General features: G+C 48.2%; 4 protein-coding genes across 4 annotated transcripts; 2 read left to right on the top strand and 2 right to left on the bottom strand.

Annotated features, from left to right (window-relative positions):
• Nucleotides 1–248: 248 nt before the first annotated feature.
• Nucleotides 249–1,697, top strand: ABOM_005978 (NUDIX hydrolase; the record flags this gene model as incomplete). Its single annotated transcript, XM_022533107.1, has 5 exons — nucleotides 249–353; nucleotides 582–738; nucleotides 828–854; nucleotides 918–1,301; nucleotides 1,369–1,697. 5 exons carry the CDS (start codon nucleotides 249–251, stop codon nucleotides 1,695–1,697), a joined length of 1,002 nt encoding a protein of 333 aa, XP_022387635.1.
• Nucleotides 1,698–1,990: 293 nt separating this feature from the next.
• ABOM_005977 (uncharacterized protein) lies at nucleotides 1,991–2,620 on the top strand (the record flags this gene model as incomplete). Its single annotated transcript, XM_022533106.1, has 1 exon — nucleotides 1,991–2,620. One exon carries the CDS (start codon nucleotides 1,991–1,993, stop codon nucleotides 2,618–2,620), a length of 630 nt encoding a protein of 209 aa, XP_022387644.1.
• Nucleotides 2,621–3,303: 683 nt separating this feature from the next.
• Nucleotides 3,304–5,072, bottom strand: ABOM_005976 (DUF2841 domain-containing protein; the record flags this gene model as incomplete). The annotated part of the gene is made up of 5 exons (XM_022533105.1): nucleotides 3,304–3,815; nucleotides 3,877–4,062; nucleotides 4,130–4,615; nucleotides 4,689–4,893; nucleotides 4,956–5,072. The coding sequence occupies 5 exons, from the start codon at nucleotides 5,070–5,072 to the stop codon at nucleotides 3,304–3,306; spliced, it is 1,506 nt and encodes a 501-aa protein (XP_022387643.1).
• A 4,394-nt stretch (nucleotides 5,073–9,466) lies between these two features.
• Nucleotides 9,467–13,712, bottom strand: ABOM_005975 (cohesin subunit SMC1; the record flags this gene model as incomplete). The annotated part of the gene is made up of 5 exons (XM_022533104.1): nucleotides 9,467–9,860; nucleotides 9,928–10,235; nucleotides 10,287–13,260; nucleotides 13,313–13,406; nucleotides 13,463–13,712. The coding sequence occupies 5 exons, from the start codon at nucleotides 13,710–13,712 to the stop codon at nucleotides 9,467–9,469; spliced, it is 4,020 nt and encodes a 1,339-aa protein (XP_022387642.1).
• Between the last annotated feature and the right edge of the window lie 169 nt (nucleotides 13,713–13,881).

Raw genomic sequence — 13,881 nt, 5'->3', positions numbered from 1 at the left:
TATACTCATAGACCAGACAGTATCGTTTAGTTGTGCTTTCTGGAATCATGAAGCAGTATGAATAGTATGCCACAGTGTTGCGACGGAACAGCAGACGAGGTCATTTGCATCCATCGGCTGCTGACCATCGATTCTCCACTAACCTCGGCAATCGTAGTATGTTGACGGATCATCTTCACTAGCATAATACCGACCCTCAGCGCAAGCTAGTTCATATAGAACTAGTATCAAAATCGATCGCTTCTGCCATGCGAAGTCAAACAATCACTCGGATCATCCTGGGACCTCGCACTTTTAGCACTCAACGCCCAAGCCACGTACAGAAAATGCCACGTCTGAATGCCGTCTCACAGGTATGGCAGACCATTCAAGACCCCGTCGTTCCATTTTAATGCAGAAAGAAGACGGGCTGAATTAATTCCATAACGCTTGTCTTCTGTATTGTATTAATTCCTATGATATCCATGTGTGATCATCATCCACGTACATATTCTGTACCCCTGTTTTGTTTCCCCGCATAATCAATCTACCGAAGGGATGACGTATTCGGGCTAACAACGGTTTCCCCTTCATGCCAACAGGATGCGATTGATCGGTTAAGATCGTACAAGCCTCCACCAACCAATTATGGGATGGTCCCGTTGTCACGACGAGCGGCGGTTTTGCTGCTGCTGTATGCGGATCCTAAGGGGGATCTCCGGGTAGTTCTTACAATGCGGGCAAAGACTCTGAGTTCGTGTAAGTCATCCACAGACTTGGCTTATCCCACGATGGGAACCTAATGAAATAGATCGAAACATCAAAATACTGACTTATGTTGTATATAGACGCTGGTCAAGCGGCGTTACCTGGTGGTAAGCAAGCCTGAACACAATGACCAACGACATGTATCACTAAATCAACACCTATCATATCAGGTAGGGCCGACTCACTAGAGGAAACACCATTTCAAACAGCACGACGCGAGGCGCACGAAGAGATTGGTTTGCCAGATAATGACCAGTCGCTCCCTCAGCCCTTTGTCGTGGAGCATCTCTGCGAATTGCCGGCTAATCTTGCGAGAACAGAGCTTGTGGTCCGCCCATGTGTGGCACTACTCCACTCCTATGATGAGAAGACCGGTCAGAATGCTGACCCTGAAGTGACATTAATCCCGAAATTGGATGCCAGGGAAGTTGCGGCAGTGTTCACGGCGCCATTTCACAATTTCTTACGCATGAGCGATGAGGGTGACTGGGGTGGAAGTCCATCGGATTGGTATCAAGGTGCTTGGACGGAGTGGCACCAGTCAAATTGGCGCAGTGAGCATACCGCCCCTGAAAGATATCCTCCTCTTTCTCTGTCGGTTTGCCGTTACTGACTAGGCAGTGCATCAATTCTTCGTTCCTGTTCGGCCTCAGTCAGTGGTCAAACCTCGCACTGCCAACCAACGACAAAAAGATGCTGTCAATGCTCTGAACGAAACGGAAAAGCCCGGTGTGCTGACACGTTATCGGGTTTTTGGAATGACGGCTCGAATGCTTGTGGATGTTGCGCGGGTCGCATACGCAGAAGAGCCGGAGTTCGAACATAACAGCCACTTTGGCGATGAACGTCTTATCGCCCAGTTGCGGAAAATGGGGCGACTAAGTCCTCTCCGAAAGTCTGGGGATATTCTTACGCGAGAGGACATGGAGAAAGCTGCCAAGCTCAGCTAGTCCAACCGATGTATTCGTATGTTGCATATACCTACAATGTGAGCAACTTAATACAGAAAGGTGCTCACACTCTAGGGGAAGCATCTTAACATTAGAGTCAATAATAACATTGCCCCTTCCATATTCAGTCACAAATACTATATATTCCGGTTTCATGTTTGATCACACCACGAATATGAATCTTCTATCATCCACCATCCCCTCCTAAATACTATCGTATCCTCTACCGTTGTATCACTTAGAATCAATCCGTTCACTTCATACACACCAATCTCGCTAAAACAATCGTCCAGATGTCACCCAACAGAACAATCCACAGCCTCCCACTGAATGTTTGCTATGTCATTTTCATTCTTGCTATGACACCTCCTCACGCCGAATGGCTCGACCATCCAATAATCTACTTAGATTACGGCCAAGCGAAGAAGGTCGTCTGGAGGGACCCAGAGTCAACTTATTACAATCTCAGGCTCGCAGACAAAGTGTGCGCCTGGGTAGCCAAACGGGCTCTATTCTCCTACTTTGTCTTCATGTTCGCAAGCCCTTGGCCTATGAAACTTCCACCCGACCTTAGGCTGAATATAAAACACTTCGCCTACCGCCCGATAGAGCTTCGGCGCCTCACCTGTCATGTTACCAACGTAGTTGCCATTCGTCGACAGTTAGAATGTCTCACCACAATACACATTGTGATCCCACAGGAATTGGAGAGAATCTCGCATAGTATTACGACTGATGTCAGGGCATTGAAGTATATTACCCTCCTTTTCCTCATACGCTATCGAGTCGCTGTCGTCGGGCAGGCCGAGCAGGCCGGGCACTGGGACGTTCGAGCCGAGATGGCCTTAGAGCCAGTAAGGGATGCACTGAGGGGGATAAAAGGATATCGGCATCTTAATATGTTCTACCACCCGCATGGCTAGCCTGTGCGGAATGCACCCACTCGGTTTAGCGGTACGGATGTGCTGTGGACGATGAAGGAAGACCTTGGACTGCTGGTTGACCGTAAACCAGTAGTTTCCCAGCTTGCAAACATGGCCATTATAATAAGAATGCGGTTATATTTATCACTCATGAGTACTTATAGCGGCGTTTAGGAGACAGTGCTTACGGCTTCTGTGGAACAGCTTGTTTTTGCTAGGATAGCTCTGCTTTCGATGTATCTTCATGTGCAATTAGCGCTGTTGTCTAGTATTTTGCGATGCAGAGTTCTACTATGGTAGTTGCTATCATGATTCATTCTATGTTTACAGGAGCAAAACTGCTGAATTCACATTGGATTGAAGTTCCTGATTTCCTTCACTATAGTGCACAAAAAGCGAGTAACCAGTACTGGTAGTTGGCTAGTTAGGGGGTGGGAGTGAGAAGCTTAGAAAGATAAAAGGAAAATAGGAACATGTTTGATTCTCTTGAGATTTTATTTGTCATGTTCGCCTAGTGACGCACTTATACTTATTTATGTGCCTTAAGTGTACATTGGTATCTATCCAATAAAGAGAAAGAAAAGAAAAAGATAAGAAAGAGCGCGATGAGAGGTCGCACTATGGGTTTGTATCCGTCAAATGTTTCCACTATTCGGAATCAACAAATAGTCCCATTAACTTCATTAGTATCCTTGAAACGCAAGCGACTGATGCCCCTGAGGGATATTGTTCCAAAATCCGGTCTGAGTATTTTGTCCAGTAGTCTGTGGAGAGATATGTTGGGCAAAATAACCTGGAATACACGACCCGGTAGCATTGATGTCTTTCGATGCATATACTCGATTGGCCTCATTGGACGACAACATAGACGAAGTCAGGTCAGAAGAATATGTCGTTAAGCTACTCTCCAAGGAACTCTTTCGACTAATAGAGGGAGTTGAAAGTGGGGATAAAGGAGCACAGGAGATTTGACCCAGCGGTTGTCTTACTGGCTGGTTGTGCTCGGTGGAGGGATGTACATCGCTCTCGTAGCCTGGCTTATGACTCTCGGACATGTTGGAAGCATCTCGCTTAGACTTGACAGCAGGATTAACCAGTTGATTGGAGTAGTCGCTGGGTGAATTCTCGTGCAACTCGGAGTCAGTACCGGCTTCAGCCAGGTGGACATGGGAGACGTGGATAATAGTGTCGCCGCCTGCCTCAGTGGTTAGTCTTGCCAAACCTTCTAGTAACGAAGCATGCCAAGGGAACCATACTGATTTTGCCATCTAGGTAGAGCTCTTCCATCTCTCGAACATAGTAAATCTCATCCAATACCCGTAAACGCTCTGCCGGCATGATCTGTCGCCGTACATCTTGTCCGGCATCTTTGAGCTTATCTGCCGTTATCCCATGGCTGTCTTTCAACTCGCACAAAATATGTACAAGAAGCCGAATTCGCTCTGCATAAGTGGACTGAGAATCAGCATGGTGCTTTCGATGAGAGCGCCTGGAACGAGTATGTCCTACCAGCTTTCAGAAGATGATCGGGCTCCCTATGTGTGACACCCGTAGGCCACCATTTTGGCTTCGTTAATTCTGGATCTACTCGCTGAGACGACCCTGCAGTGGTCTTTCGTCCATTGTATGGGTGGTTGACTTGCTTGCGGGGCTCGACCAGTTTGACGAAGGCCTTTGCAATTGCTCTGCAGTTAAGCTGTTGGAAATTCTCAAATGCTTTCTCATAGTAAGTCCGTAAAAGATCCTTTTGCCCAAGTCGAAGTGCCGTCCACCTGATCGTGGCGCCAGGAGAATCCGAGTCCGAATCACGATGGACATCGGAGCTCACGCGTCTGAGGTTTCGCCTATGACGCTTGTTCTGCAGTGACTGCCACTCGCAAGGAATTAACTCGGGCTGATACCAGCCTGCTTGATGATGGTGGTGATGTTGTTGTAGAGTAAAGGGAGTGTTTGATAAGAAGGGTTTGACATCGCCGTCCATGTGACCCACGGAGTCTGCCGCAGAACATCATCCTGGTTATTACTATGTTCTTCTTATGATCCCTCCATCGATTACCTCTTCACTTACTGGTATGATAACTTTGCAAATCAGGCTGCCATCCGACCGTGGCTGATTTAAGAAACCTCTCCTTAACGTCGTGCGTGAAGATCGCTTTCTCATAACTTGCGATAGAAGACGAAGCCTCCACACCGAGCTCTCCATTGCGGTTGATGTATAACAAAGCGAAGTGTGGGTAAGGGAAGTTGAATATGGTTGTCGTCGGCGAGCATTCCTATCCATGATATCACATGAGACTGTGATGCGTCCGATTCAATGGGGGGCTCTTGTTCATACCGGTGCCTTCGACCGAGTCATATCGTGATATGGAAGTATCTGCGGTTGCTCTTCTTCTTTCGCAGCCATAGGCTGACCTATCGCATCCATGCTGTACTCTGGACTAGTCATACTCATTATACGAGATGAGTGGTATCTCGCCAAGGGCTGTTTCTGTTTAACGCCACTTATTGCTGGTATAGTTTGAATGAAAGTAAATGCTCGGTTAACAACGAGAATTGGCTATTATAGGGAGACAGAAAGGGACAGCTAGGTCATGAGGTGTCTGCAGCAATTTAGGATTTCAGGGGGTTCATTGAAACCATATCTACAGCCGAGAAGCAGCCAAATATTATACGACGAGGAAGAACAATACCCTTATTGGAGTACGCGGCCAAGAGTGAAAAAGTACGATGCTAAATGAACAATGGGTCATGTCAACACGACTGTGGCTTTTACAATTGACAGACTAATGCAAGGAAAACAAATACCTACAGAAGATCGAAGCCACCAACTATACACCTAAGTTTTTATTAATCTATTAATGGGGACTAGGCTCCATACTTGTGCATGACTAGGACATCTTTTCCCCAAAAGAGAAAGCGAAAGTTGAGGCAGTTCATGGCGCCAAATGCTGCCAAGTCACACCAGAAACATCGATGATGTCGTGTTTACAGACATAGGGATGAAATGACGTGCTGTTATTCCCAACACCTGCCAGCTTGGTGGCCTGAATTCCATTCCTTATTTGGGCGATGACCAAATGAACCATTCAGGCTATGGGAACGGGAGCTGCATGTACCGATACTCATGTACTAGTATGTTCCCATTATTTCGCCAAAAGCAACAATGGCCTGGACCATTCTGAGCTACTAGTGTGTTCTATTTCGTTGATAAGCGAAGACCAAGCCAGCCTCATGGACCAACGCCAATAGCAGAGCGGTTGAGCCTAACTCTAATCAGACTATGTTTGGTCAACGGAATGATGATCTTCAAGTCCGGGTTCTGAAAGAGTGGTAACCCAAGTATACGCCTCTGAGATGATGCATGAACATCCTCAACTGGCCGAGTTGACTAGGGTTCTACAATTAACAACAGGACTGGCGCACACACACACAGTAGAAGGACACTGGTTCGGCACCATATCAACCAATCATCTAGCCCAGTAGTTGTCTGGAACAGCCTGCCTGACACGATAGTGCGGGCTTTGACTTTCTCAAAGGATTGTCCTCGAGTTTCCGCAGCACTGATGCCCTATTCCAAGTGGGCGTCACATGGTCCAGGGAAGATCTGAACGTCAAGTTGAATGGAAAGAGACTAACGCGACCTGTTTCTAGTGTCTCCACAAGGCCCGCTCCATGGCTCGGTAATGGCGCCGGAGATCCTTTCCACCAGCGACTAAAGCCTTTCTTTTGGGATGTTATGAAAGTCGCTAAACTGGAGCTGCTCGGCATGTTACGTTCTGGAACCATTACCCGCCAGTGGGATTAACTCCTTTCGTACCGGCTCAACGTCAGTTGGGTTCAAGGCGTTACCTCCCACCAAGACCCTGTACGAAGATTGGACATCAGAGTTGCAGCTTGACCGCCGATCGCTTCAATAAAGTTCACCCAAAAACGATAGCAACTCGAATATGTTGCAATGGTGGACAATGCAGGAGAAACTCTTCGAGTCTTGACATGTGTGATAGATACCGTTTTTTGGTCAGTAAAGTGAATTGGCCCGAACGTAGCCGAATATTCATTCTTACCACGAACGATACAGACTGCAGTTAGTTGGTTCTTTTGTTCCAACGTATTGTTGGGAAGAGACATAAATTGTTTCACCGTCCCACGGAGAATATACCCGATCATCACTATTGGGCCCTCTCATCTCCGGCGAGCCCCGACTGAGACATTTATGAATTAAATCCTGTGCATCGAGGCAGCTGAAGGACCAACGGGAGAGAAAAAGCAACCTGAGGTCCTGGACAGATTACACGAATTTAGTAGCTATGCGACCACAGTTGATGTAGTGGTCAGCGGTGGCACTCGGAACATTCCTGCAGATGGTGACCAGGGGGTTAAGCCAAATGGAAAACCAAGCAGTAACTATCCCCTCTCTTTTGCGGGGAAAGTCGATGGTGATTGCTTCGCTTTTACAACCGTCTTTTTTTTTTGACTTGATTTGATTGATGGACCGAACGATGTTATGACAGGGGAGGCATGGCCACCAAGACAGCCACGTACGCAAGCACCAAATGGTGGACACTGTACAGGATGGCTTGCAGATTGGTGACCCGAGCAACACCATAGTAACGTTACAAACCGACGGTTAAAATCACGATGGCTGCAGAGCTTGGGCACTTTTGGTGCCTTATTCCCAAACGGCGCATATAGAATGTCAGCCAATACGAGATAAAAGTGCCAATCAATCATCTTCTGATAGTATGGCTATCAGCAGCATTAGTGCAGCCTGAGCACCGACAGAAATCGATTAATCTATTGGGGTCTGGATACCTGTATTCAGGCCCTCCAGTTTGAGCGAACTTATTGGCCCGTGGATTTATGAGATATCGAACACACTAACTACCGCAGATCGTCGTGCTTCCACACCGACCATTCGATGAATAACCTCCTGGATATTGTCGCTGTACTAGTTTAACGATGAATTCCGCTGGTACGGACGCAACCGGTAGATGCATCCTTATCGAGAATATTGCCCCTGTACGAAGTACAGATGACATTCAATACTTAATTTATCCCACAGTACACTATTGCTGTCGCATTGCTGATATTGATGCAAATTTCCTGCCTATCCGCGCTTTGACCCTCCCGACTTAATTTACGATGACAGCCATCATTGCCAATGGAGAACATGACTGACAACCACGTACTTCTCTCTGGAAAGTGCTGTTTACGTGATTCGAAGCGTTGCCGCCATGAAATCCTTCGCCGATACTTACTAGAATCCAAGCCTCCGGAGGAGATTCGACGGTCCTCAGCACAAAACTCTATCTCTGAAGATCGACCTCGCACTGATCTGCATTCATTAAAACGCGTATCCGGGGAAGATGATCTTTTGCCTTGCAAATGGGAGGCTCACCATATGAAACCGCACCAAAATCTAAGAGACCTCCCCACAAGGAGGTTCTTGCTCTGACAGTCGCTCAACTCGGCCCCCTCATTAGTCGTTCCTGGTGGTATTTTGTAACGCGGGTTACATCCAGGTGGATCTCATCTCATAATCAATGTATCTAGCTAGGCTCTTAGGTTCTATCCGGATTTGCGATGCATACGGTCGTCAATTCCGCTGCACTCGGCGCATACAGAGTAGGTTACGGAAAGCGCGACTTCCATGTACCCCTAATAGATTGAAGAAGTGCGCAACCACTCGGATGGCGAACCTTCCAAGCTCCACTACCTCATCTCTTACAGAAGTGGGCCCGCCTCTCCATACATAGCAACAATCCACAACCGCATTGTGGCTTACGCCTACCCAGCTGGCAGGATTCGACGGGCACAACCGATCAGTGATCTAGACGCCTGCCCACCATTGATCGAGTGCCGATCTGATGGACACGGATTACAGGCAACCGGAAGGTAAGTTTCCATAGTCTATTGATTCTCGACCCAGAGCGTCGGGTCTACCCTTTCATTTCTCCGTGGCGAAGTTTTCCTCCCGCCCATTTCGCCTTCAAATTTCAAAAATACCCACACTTCCAGTTCTTGTGTTTGTGTTTTTCGCCCCCCCCCCCCCCATATCGCCAAGTCCAAAATGGAGTCGCCAAAACGATATTGCCATATTTGGCAGTCTGGGATCGTCTTTCGTTGGCATTAGTATGCCGACGGTTCGCGCCAGCCTCGTATGCATGGACTGAGGAATGCTACCTGTACAGACAACCCACTACACCAAAACATGTACATAGAAGACTGGGGTATCTCCCGGACGCGCTGCGCAGTATCCCGAACTGTCATCAAGTAAGGATGGTAACTACATACTGCAATAGGGCCCGCCTTTCATGTAACTGCAAATGTCCGTCGAGGGAATATACCTTGGACAACCTTCCTAGGAAGCTGAAACGACCACGTTATGCTTCGGATGAAATCCGATGCCAGGACCTAGGCCCTGCACGCAACGCAGTCCGTGCCTTTCTCATGCCACGGGAAGGTCCAAACTATTGAGTATGTACTCAACCGGTCGGCAACTGTTCGTGTCAACCAAAGTGGAGACTGTCAGGCTTTTTAAGGGGGAAACTGCGGTTTTGGGACTCTGTATGGAGTATGAAACCAATGGACAGATTAGCTTCGCTACTGTGCACTGCCACTGTACATCAAAGAAAGCAAATCAATTGCCTACAGCGAACCATTATTCCGTTGCAAGAACCAGTAGTATCGTAGCTATGAACCACGAAAGAAAGAAGATCAACCACTATTCTACATATCATCAAGAAAGGACTGTTTCCCTGGTGGTGAATATACCAGTCCGAGTCGTCTAATTATATTTCCGGAGCTGCAAGAGAAACCAAAGTCAATCGCCGTGCCACATGTCAATCAAGGGGAGAGAAAGGCAAAGCTCACATCAAGGGTCAAGGATTTACTGCTGTTCTCGGTCTGATCTCGGTAAATACCAACCAAGGCCTCACTGTTCTGGAAGAGACCAGTCTTCAAACTGATGACGATAAACTGCATACCCGGAGCAGCGTGATCATGAATGTAGTTCGCAATCCGAGCGACGTTAGTGTTGTCGAGGGCAGCATCAACTTCGTCCAGCACGAAGAATGGCGATGGTTGGTACGAATGGATGGCAAACAGGAGAGCCAACGCTGCCATGGTTTTCTCACCACCAGATAGGTGCTCCATGTCTCGGAAACGCTTAAGCGGTGGCATGGCATGGTATTTGATACCATCAAGATATGGCTCATCTGAATCTTCGATGTCCAGGTACCTATCGAGTGGTAATATCTCATCAGCATAGGCGCAGATTAACTACACACGAATTCCCCGTAACTTACGCCTGTCCACCTAATGGATAGTTGCTACTCTTTGTCAAGTCGCGATAGATGGGCTGGATTTGCTCCGATATGTGAGTAAACGCCTGGTTGAATAGCTCTGATCGTTGGCGCATCACTTCCTCGAAGTCCTCCTTGGTCTTTCGAGCGTGTTTTCGCGACTCGTCAAAGTCCTTCTCTGTGCTTCGGAGTTTATTTTCGACACTCTCCAGCCGTTCCATTGCACGGGTATTCGGAGCCATCTTGTCGAGTTCACTGTTCAGAGACCGAACTTTATCTAGTAACTCCTCTTCGAGCTTTTCGTCGGACTCCTAGGGCGAAGTTAGTATGTATTCTGGAACAGCATAGGTAGCAGTGCTCACCTCCTTGAGTGTTTCGCCGAGAGAGTCGAAATCAACCTCAATACCATAGTCCTGAACCGTGAAAGCGCCGTCAGCGCCACCGTTCGCGTCTTCATCAACATCCATTGCGTCAGGGTCGGCTGCTTGGACAAGCTCATCAATAGGAAGCTGGTCTAGAGGGTTTGATCCCTCGGTCAATGGGAGGTCAATATCCTCGAGTTTGCAGCGCCGAAGAAGAGCGTATCGGCTGGATGAGTTGCGCTGGACCTCTGTTTCCAATGCATTCACGTTCTTCAAGGTAGCTTCCACATCTCTGCTGCGCCTTTGGAGCTCCCTACGATGTTGTGTGAGGTTTTCAGCAGATTGCGCGTAAGATTCCTTCCGCTGCTCGAGACGCTCGCGAAGAATTTCGAGCTCCGCATTATACTCGTCTAGTTGGTTACGGATGCGCTCTTGTTCTTCTTTGAGCTCTTCAATCATATCTTGATCACGCTGGTGTTGAGTCTGCAGACTGGCAATCCGATCAAGAGTGGCCTGAAGACGCTGCTTCTCAAAGCTGAGCTGATTCTCAATTCTGCTCTTTTGGGTTGTAAATTCAAGTTTCTTCTGGGCAGCTTCTTCATGTAGGGAACCCTGCTGAACTTCATATTCACGAATGTTGCTGTAACCAAGGCGCTTGCAGAATTTACGATAGACCTCATCTTCAACATTGCTGACGGTTTCCTGGGATGTTGTGATGGTCTGTTCAAGCTCCGCCAGTTCTTCCTGCTTCTCCACGTACTTGGGCCTCACCTCCTCGAGCTGGCGCTTGACAAAGTCCAATTCGCTGTGCTTGCTTTGAAGGTTCCTCTCAAGCGCTTTGAGCTCCTCTTGGGCATACGACAAGCGCTGTTCAAGACCAACCAGCTCTCCTTGCAGCGTTTCTTCTTCGGTACCCCGACGATGGCCCTTGGGCAGATTGGCAAGGTCGGCCATCAATTTGTCCTTGAGCTTGAATAGATTCTCTACCTCGGAATCTTCCCAGCGCTTTGAATTCTGCTGAGGGCCTCGGCCACCAGTCATCAAACCACCCTTGTGGATAACGGTACCGTCGAGAGTAACGGCCTTCGCATCCACATGTTTTTCGTAGCAGAGATACTTGGCTGTCGCCAAGTCATCACACACAATGGCGTTTCCGCATGCATAGCTGATAGCTCTGGCTACAGAGTCATCATAATCCACTGTTTCAATTGCTGGGCGCATTCCTCTGTGCATTCCCTTCAGGTTAGAATTGAATGCCTTAACTTGGATAGTCTCCAGAGGAATAAAGGTAGCCTGGCCGGCTCTCTGATCACGAAGATGCTGGATACACTCCTTGGCAGTTTTCTCGTTATCGACAACAATAGCATCAAAGTGACGGCCAAGAACAGTGCTCACAGCGTCGGCGTATTTTTTCTGTTTCGGCTTGCATAGGTCACTGACGCGGCCTTTCACGCCAGGAAAGATACGCTTCAGGGTCGAGATCAGCTCCTTTGTTCTGATCTCCCTCTCAGTCTGCTTCTTGCCGTCATCAGCTTCAAGAAGCTTCTTTAAGACAACCTGTAGCTTCTCTTCAAGTTCAGTCCTCATCTGCGAAACACGCAGTCGTTCGGAAGTGAGTGCGTTCAACTCCTTCTTCTTGCGTTCGATATCTTTAGATGTAGTTTTGACCGTATCCTTGATAGACGATTTACGCTCAGTCAAGGAGGTTGTATCTGATTCTAAAGTCTTGAGCTGCCACTCGGTGCTTTCAAATTTGCTTTTAAGGCTGTTGTAGGCTTCAGCTTCAGTCTTCATTTGGCGCCGCAAGTTGTCAAGGTTCAGCTGCTCCGCAGATGATCGCTTGTTGACTTCTTCTTTAAGTTTGTTGTATTCTTGCTGATCAGCCTCGCTCAGTTGAACGCCTTGTTTGGTCATTGTCTTTTGCCACTCTGCTTCCCACTGGGATTGGGCCTTTTCAACGACCTTCAAGTCTTTCTCGAGCCGCTTGACATTGCCTGATTGCGAGTCTCGCTCCTTGCCAATCTCCGCGATCCGAGAGGCAAACCGCTCTACCTTTTTCATAGTAATGTCGACTTTCTCGTCGATCGGAACCAGGTCATTAGCGGCCTCCTCGATATCCTTCTCTTTCTTCGTGATATTCTTGTCGGCCTTTGCTACCTCTCGACCAACACTCGCGTGTTCCTTCTTAGCATCCTCGACGTTCTTTTCATACTTCTCAACGCCCCGGCGGTATTCCTTGAGTTCATCTTGGTACTTCAAGATCTCTGCACTGGAATCGTCGATCATGCGCTGGAAATGGAAGAGCTTCCAGAGGATATGAGTGATGATAGCTTGGTCGCGCTCCTCCGCTTTACGGGCATAATTCTCGGCCTCCCGCTTCTGTTCTTGGTATTGCTTGATCTCGGAATTAATGGCTCGCCGACGGTTGAGCTGGACTGTCTGTTGCTCCGCAGCGTCCTCTGCCTCCGCTTTGAGACGTTCGTACTCAGCCTTGTATTCCAGACTTCCCGAAATCTGCTCAATTAACCGAGTAAGATCCTTCGGTGACTGCGACGCAATCGCCTCCACATCACCCTGGAAGACCAAGAAGTTGCGCGCCCTAATTAAGATATTCTCCGCCTCAAGCGCCTCATTATATTGCTGCGCTGTCACGATACGGTTGTTGATGCGGTATTCACTGACTCCCTGGCTCGTAATCGACCGTCGCCATTGCTGCTCCTCGCCGGCATCGTCCTCGTAGACTGCCATAACCCAGGCTGTTTTAGGATCGTTTGATCCGCTGGGGTCTTGTGATTGTCCTCCATCAACTCCATCTTCTGTGGTATCCTGCCCGTTTGGTTCTTCATCGATAACATTGCCATCGGCATCAAGTTTCGAGGTGCGCAGGACACGGCCGCGGTAGACAAGATCGCGAAGGTTCGTAGATCGCAAGTGGGAAGATTTGATTCCTAGCACAAAGGAAATAGCATCCATCCTGATATGGTCAGCGCACGTACATTTCCAGTCGGGCATACGGAGAAGCGCACGAGTTGGACTTTCCGGACCCGTTGGGTCCGATAATAGATGTGAAATAGGCATCGCCGAAAAGAAGGGTATGGTGTCCCTTGTAAGATTTGAAGTCTGTGTGCCAGTCAGCAATCAAGTATGTATCATGGCCTTCTGAAAGCGCTGCATACTAAAAAGTTCGAGCCTGATGAGCTTCCCCATCTTGCGGCAAGGCAGTCGCTTTTCGGCGACCGCGGTTGCAAGTCTGGAAAGATAAAGCGAAGTGTTGAGAACTACCTCAGGCGACCCAGAGACTCTGGGGTAAATAACAACTGACCGTCGGGTGTTTGGAGGGGCCCGCACGATAGTGATCTGGAAGTCGCGTCTCAGACAATTAGGAGGACGCGCCGGGAGGTCACGTGCAGCGGACAATACAACCATGATATCGTCTTTTTTCTTTTCATTCGCTTAGACTATGCTCGGCACTGCTACATTTGGTAAAAGAATTGGTTTTATTTATACATGGGAATCTGTTGTACAAGGACAGACCGAGACGCTTTATCAGTTCAGGATGCAAGAAGGCCCCAATCAAGCGGGACCAAGAACGATA

Source organism: Aspergillus bombycis, assembly GCF_001792695.1.
Source record: "Aspergillus bombycis strain NRRL26010 chromosome Unknown contig00063, whole genome shotgun sequence".
NCBI lineage: Eukaryota > Fungi > Ascomycota > Eurotiomycetes > Eurotiales > Aspergillaceae > Aspergillus > Aspergillus bombycis.
The sequence above is the reverse complement of the archived record's forward strand: the minus strand, read 5'-3'. Positions and strand labels throughout refer to the sequence as shown.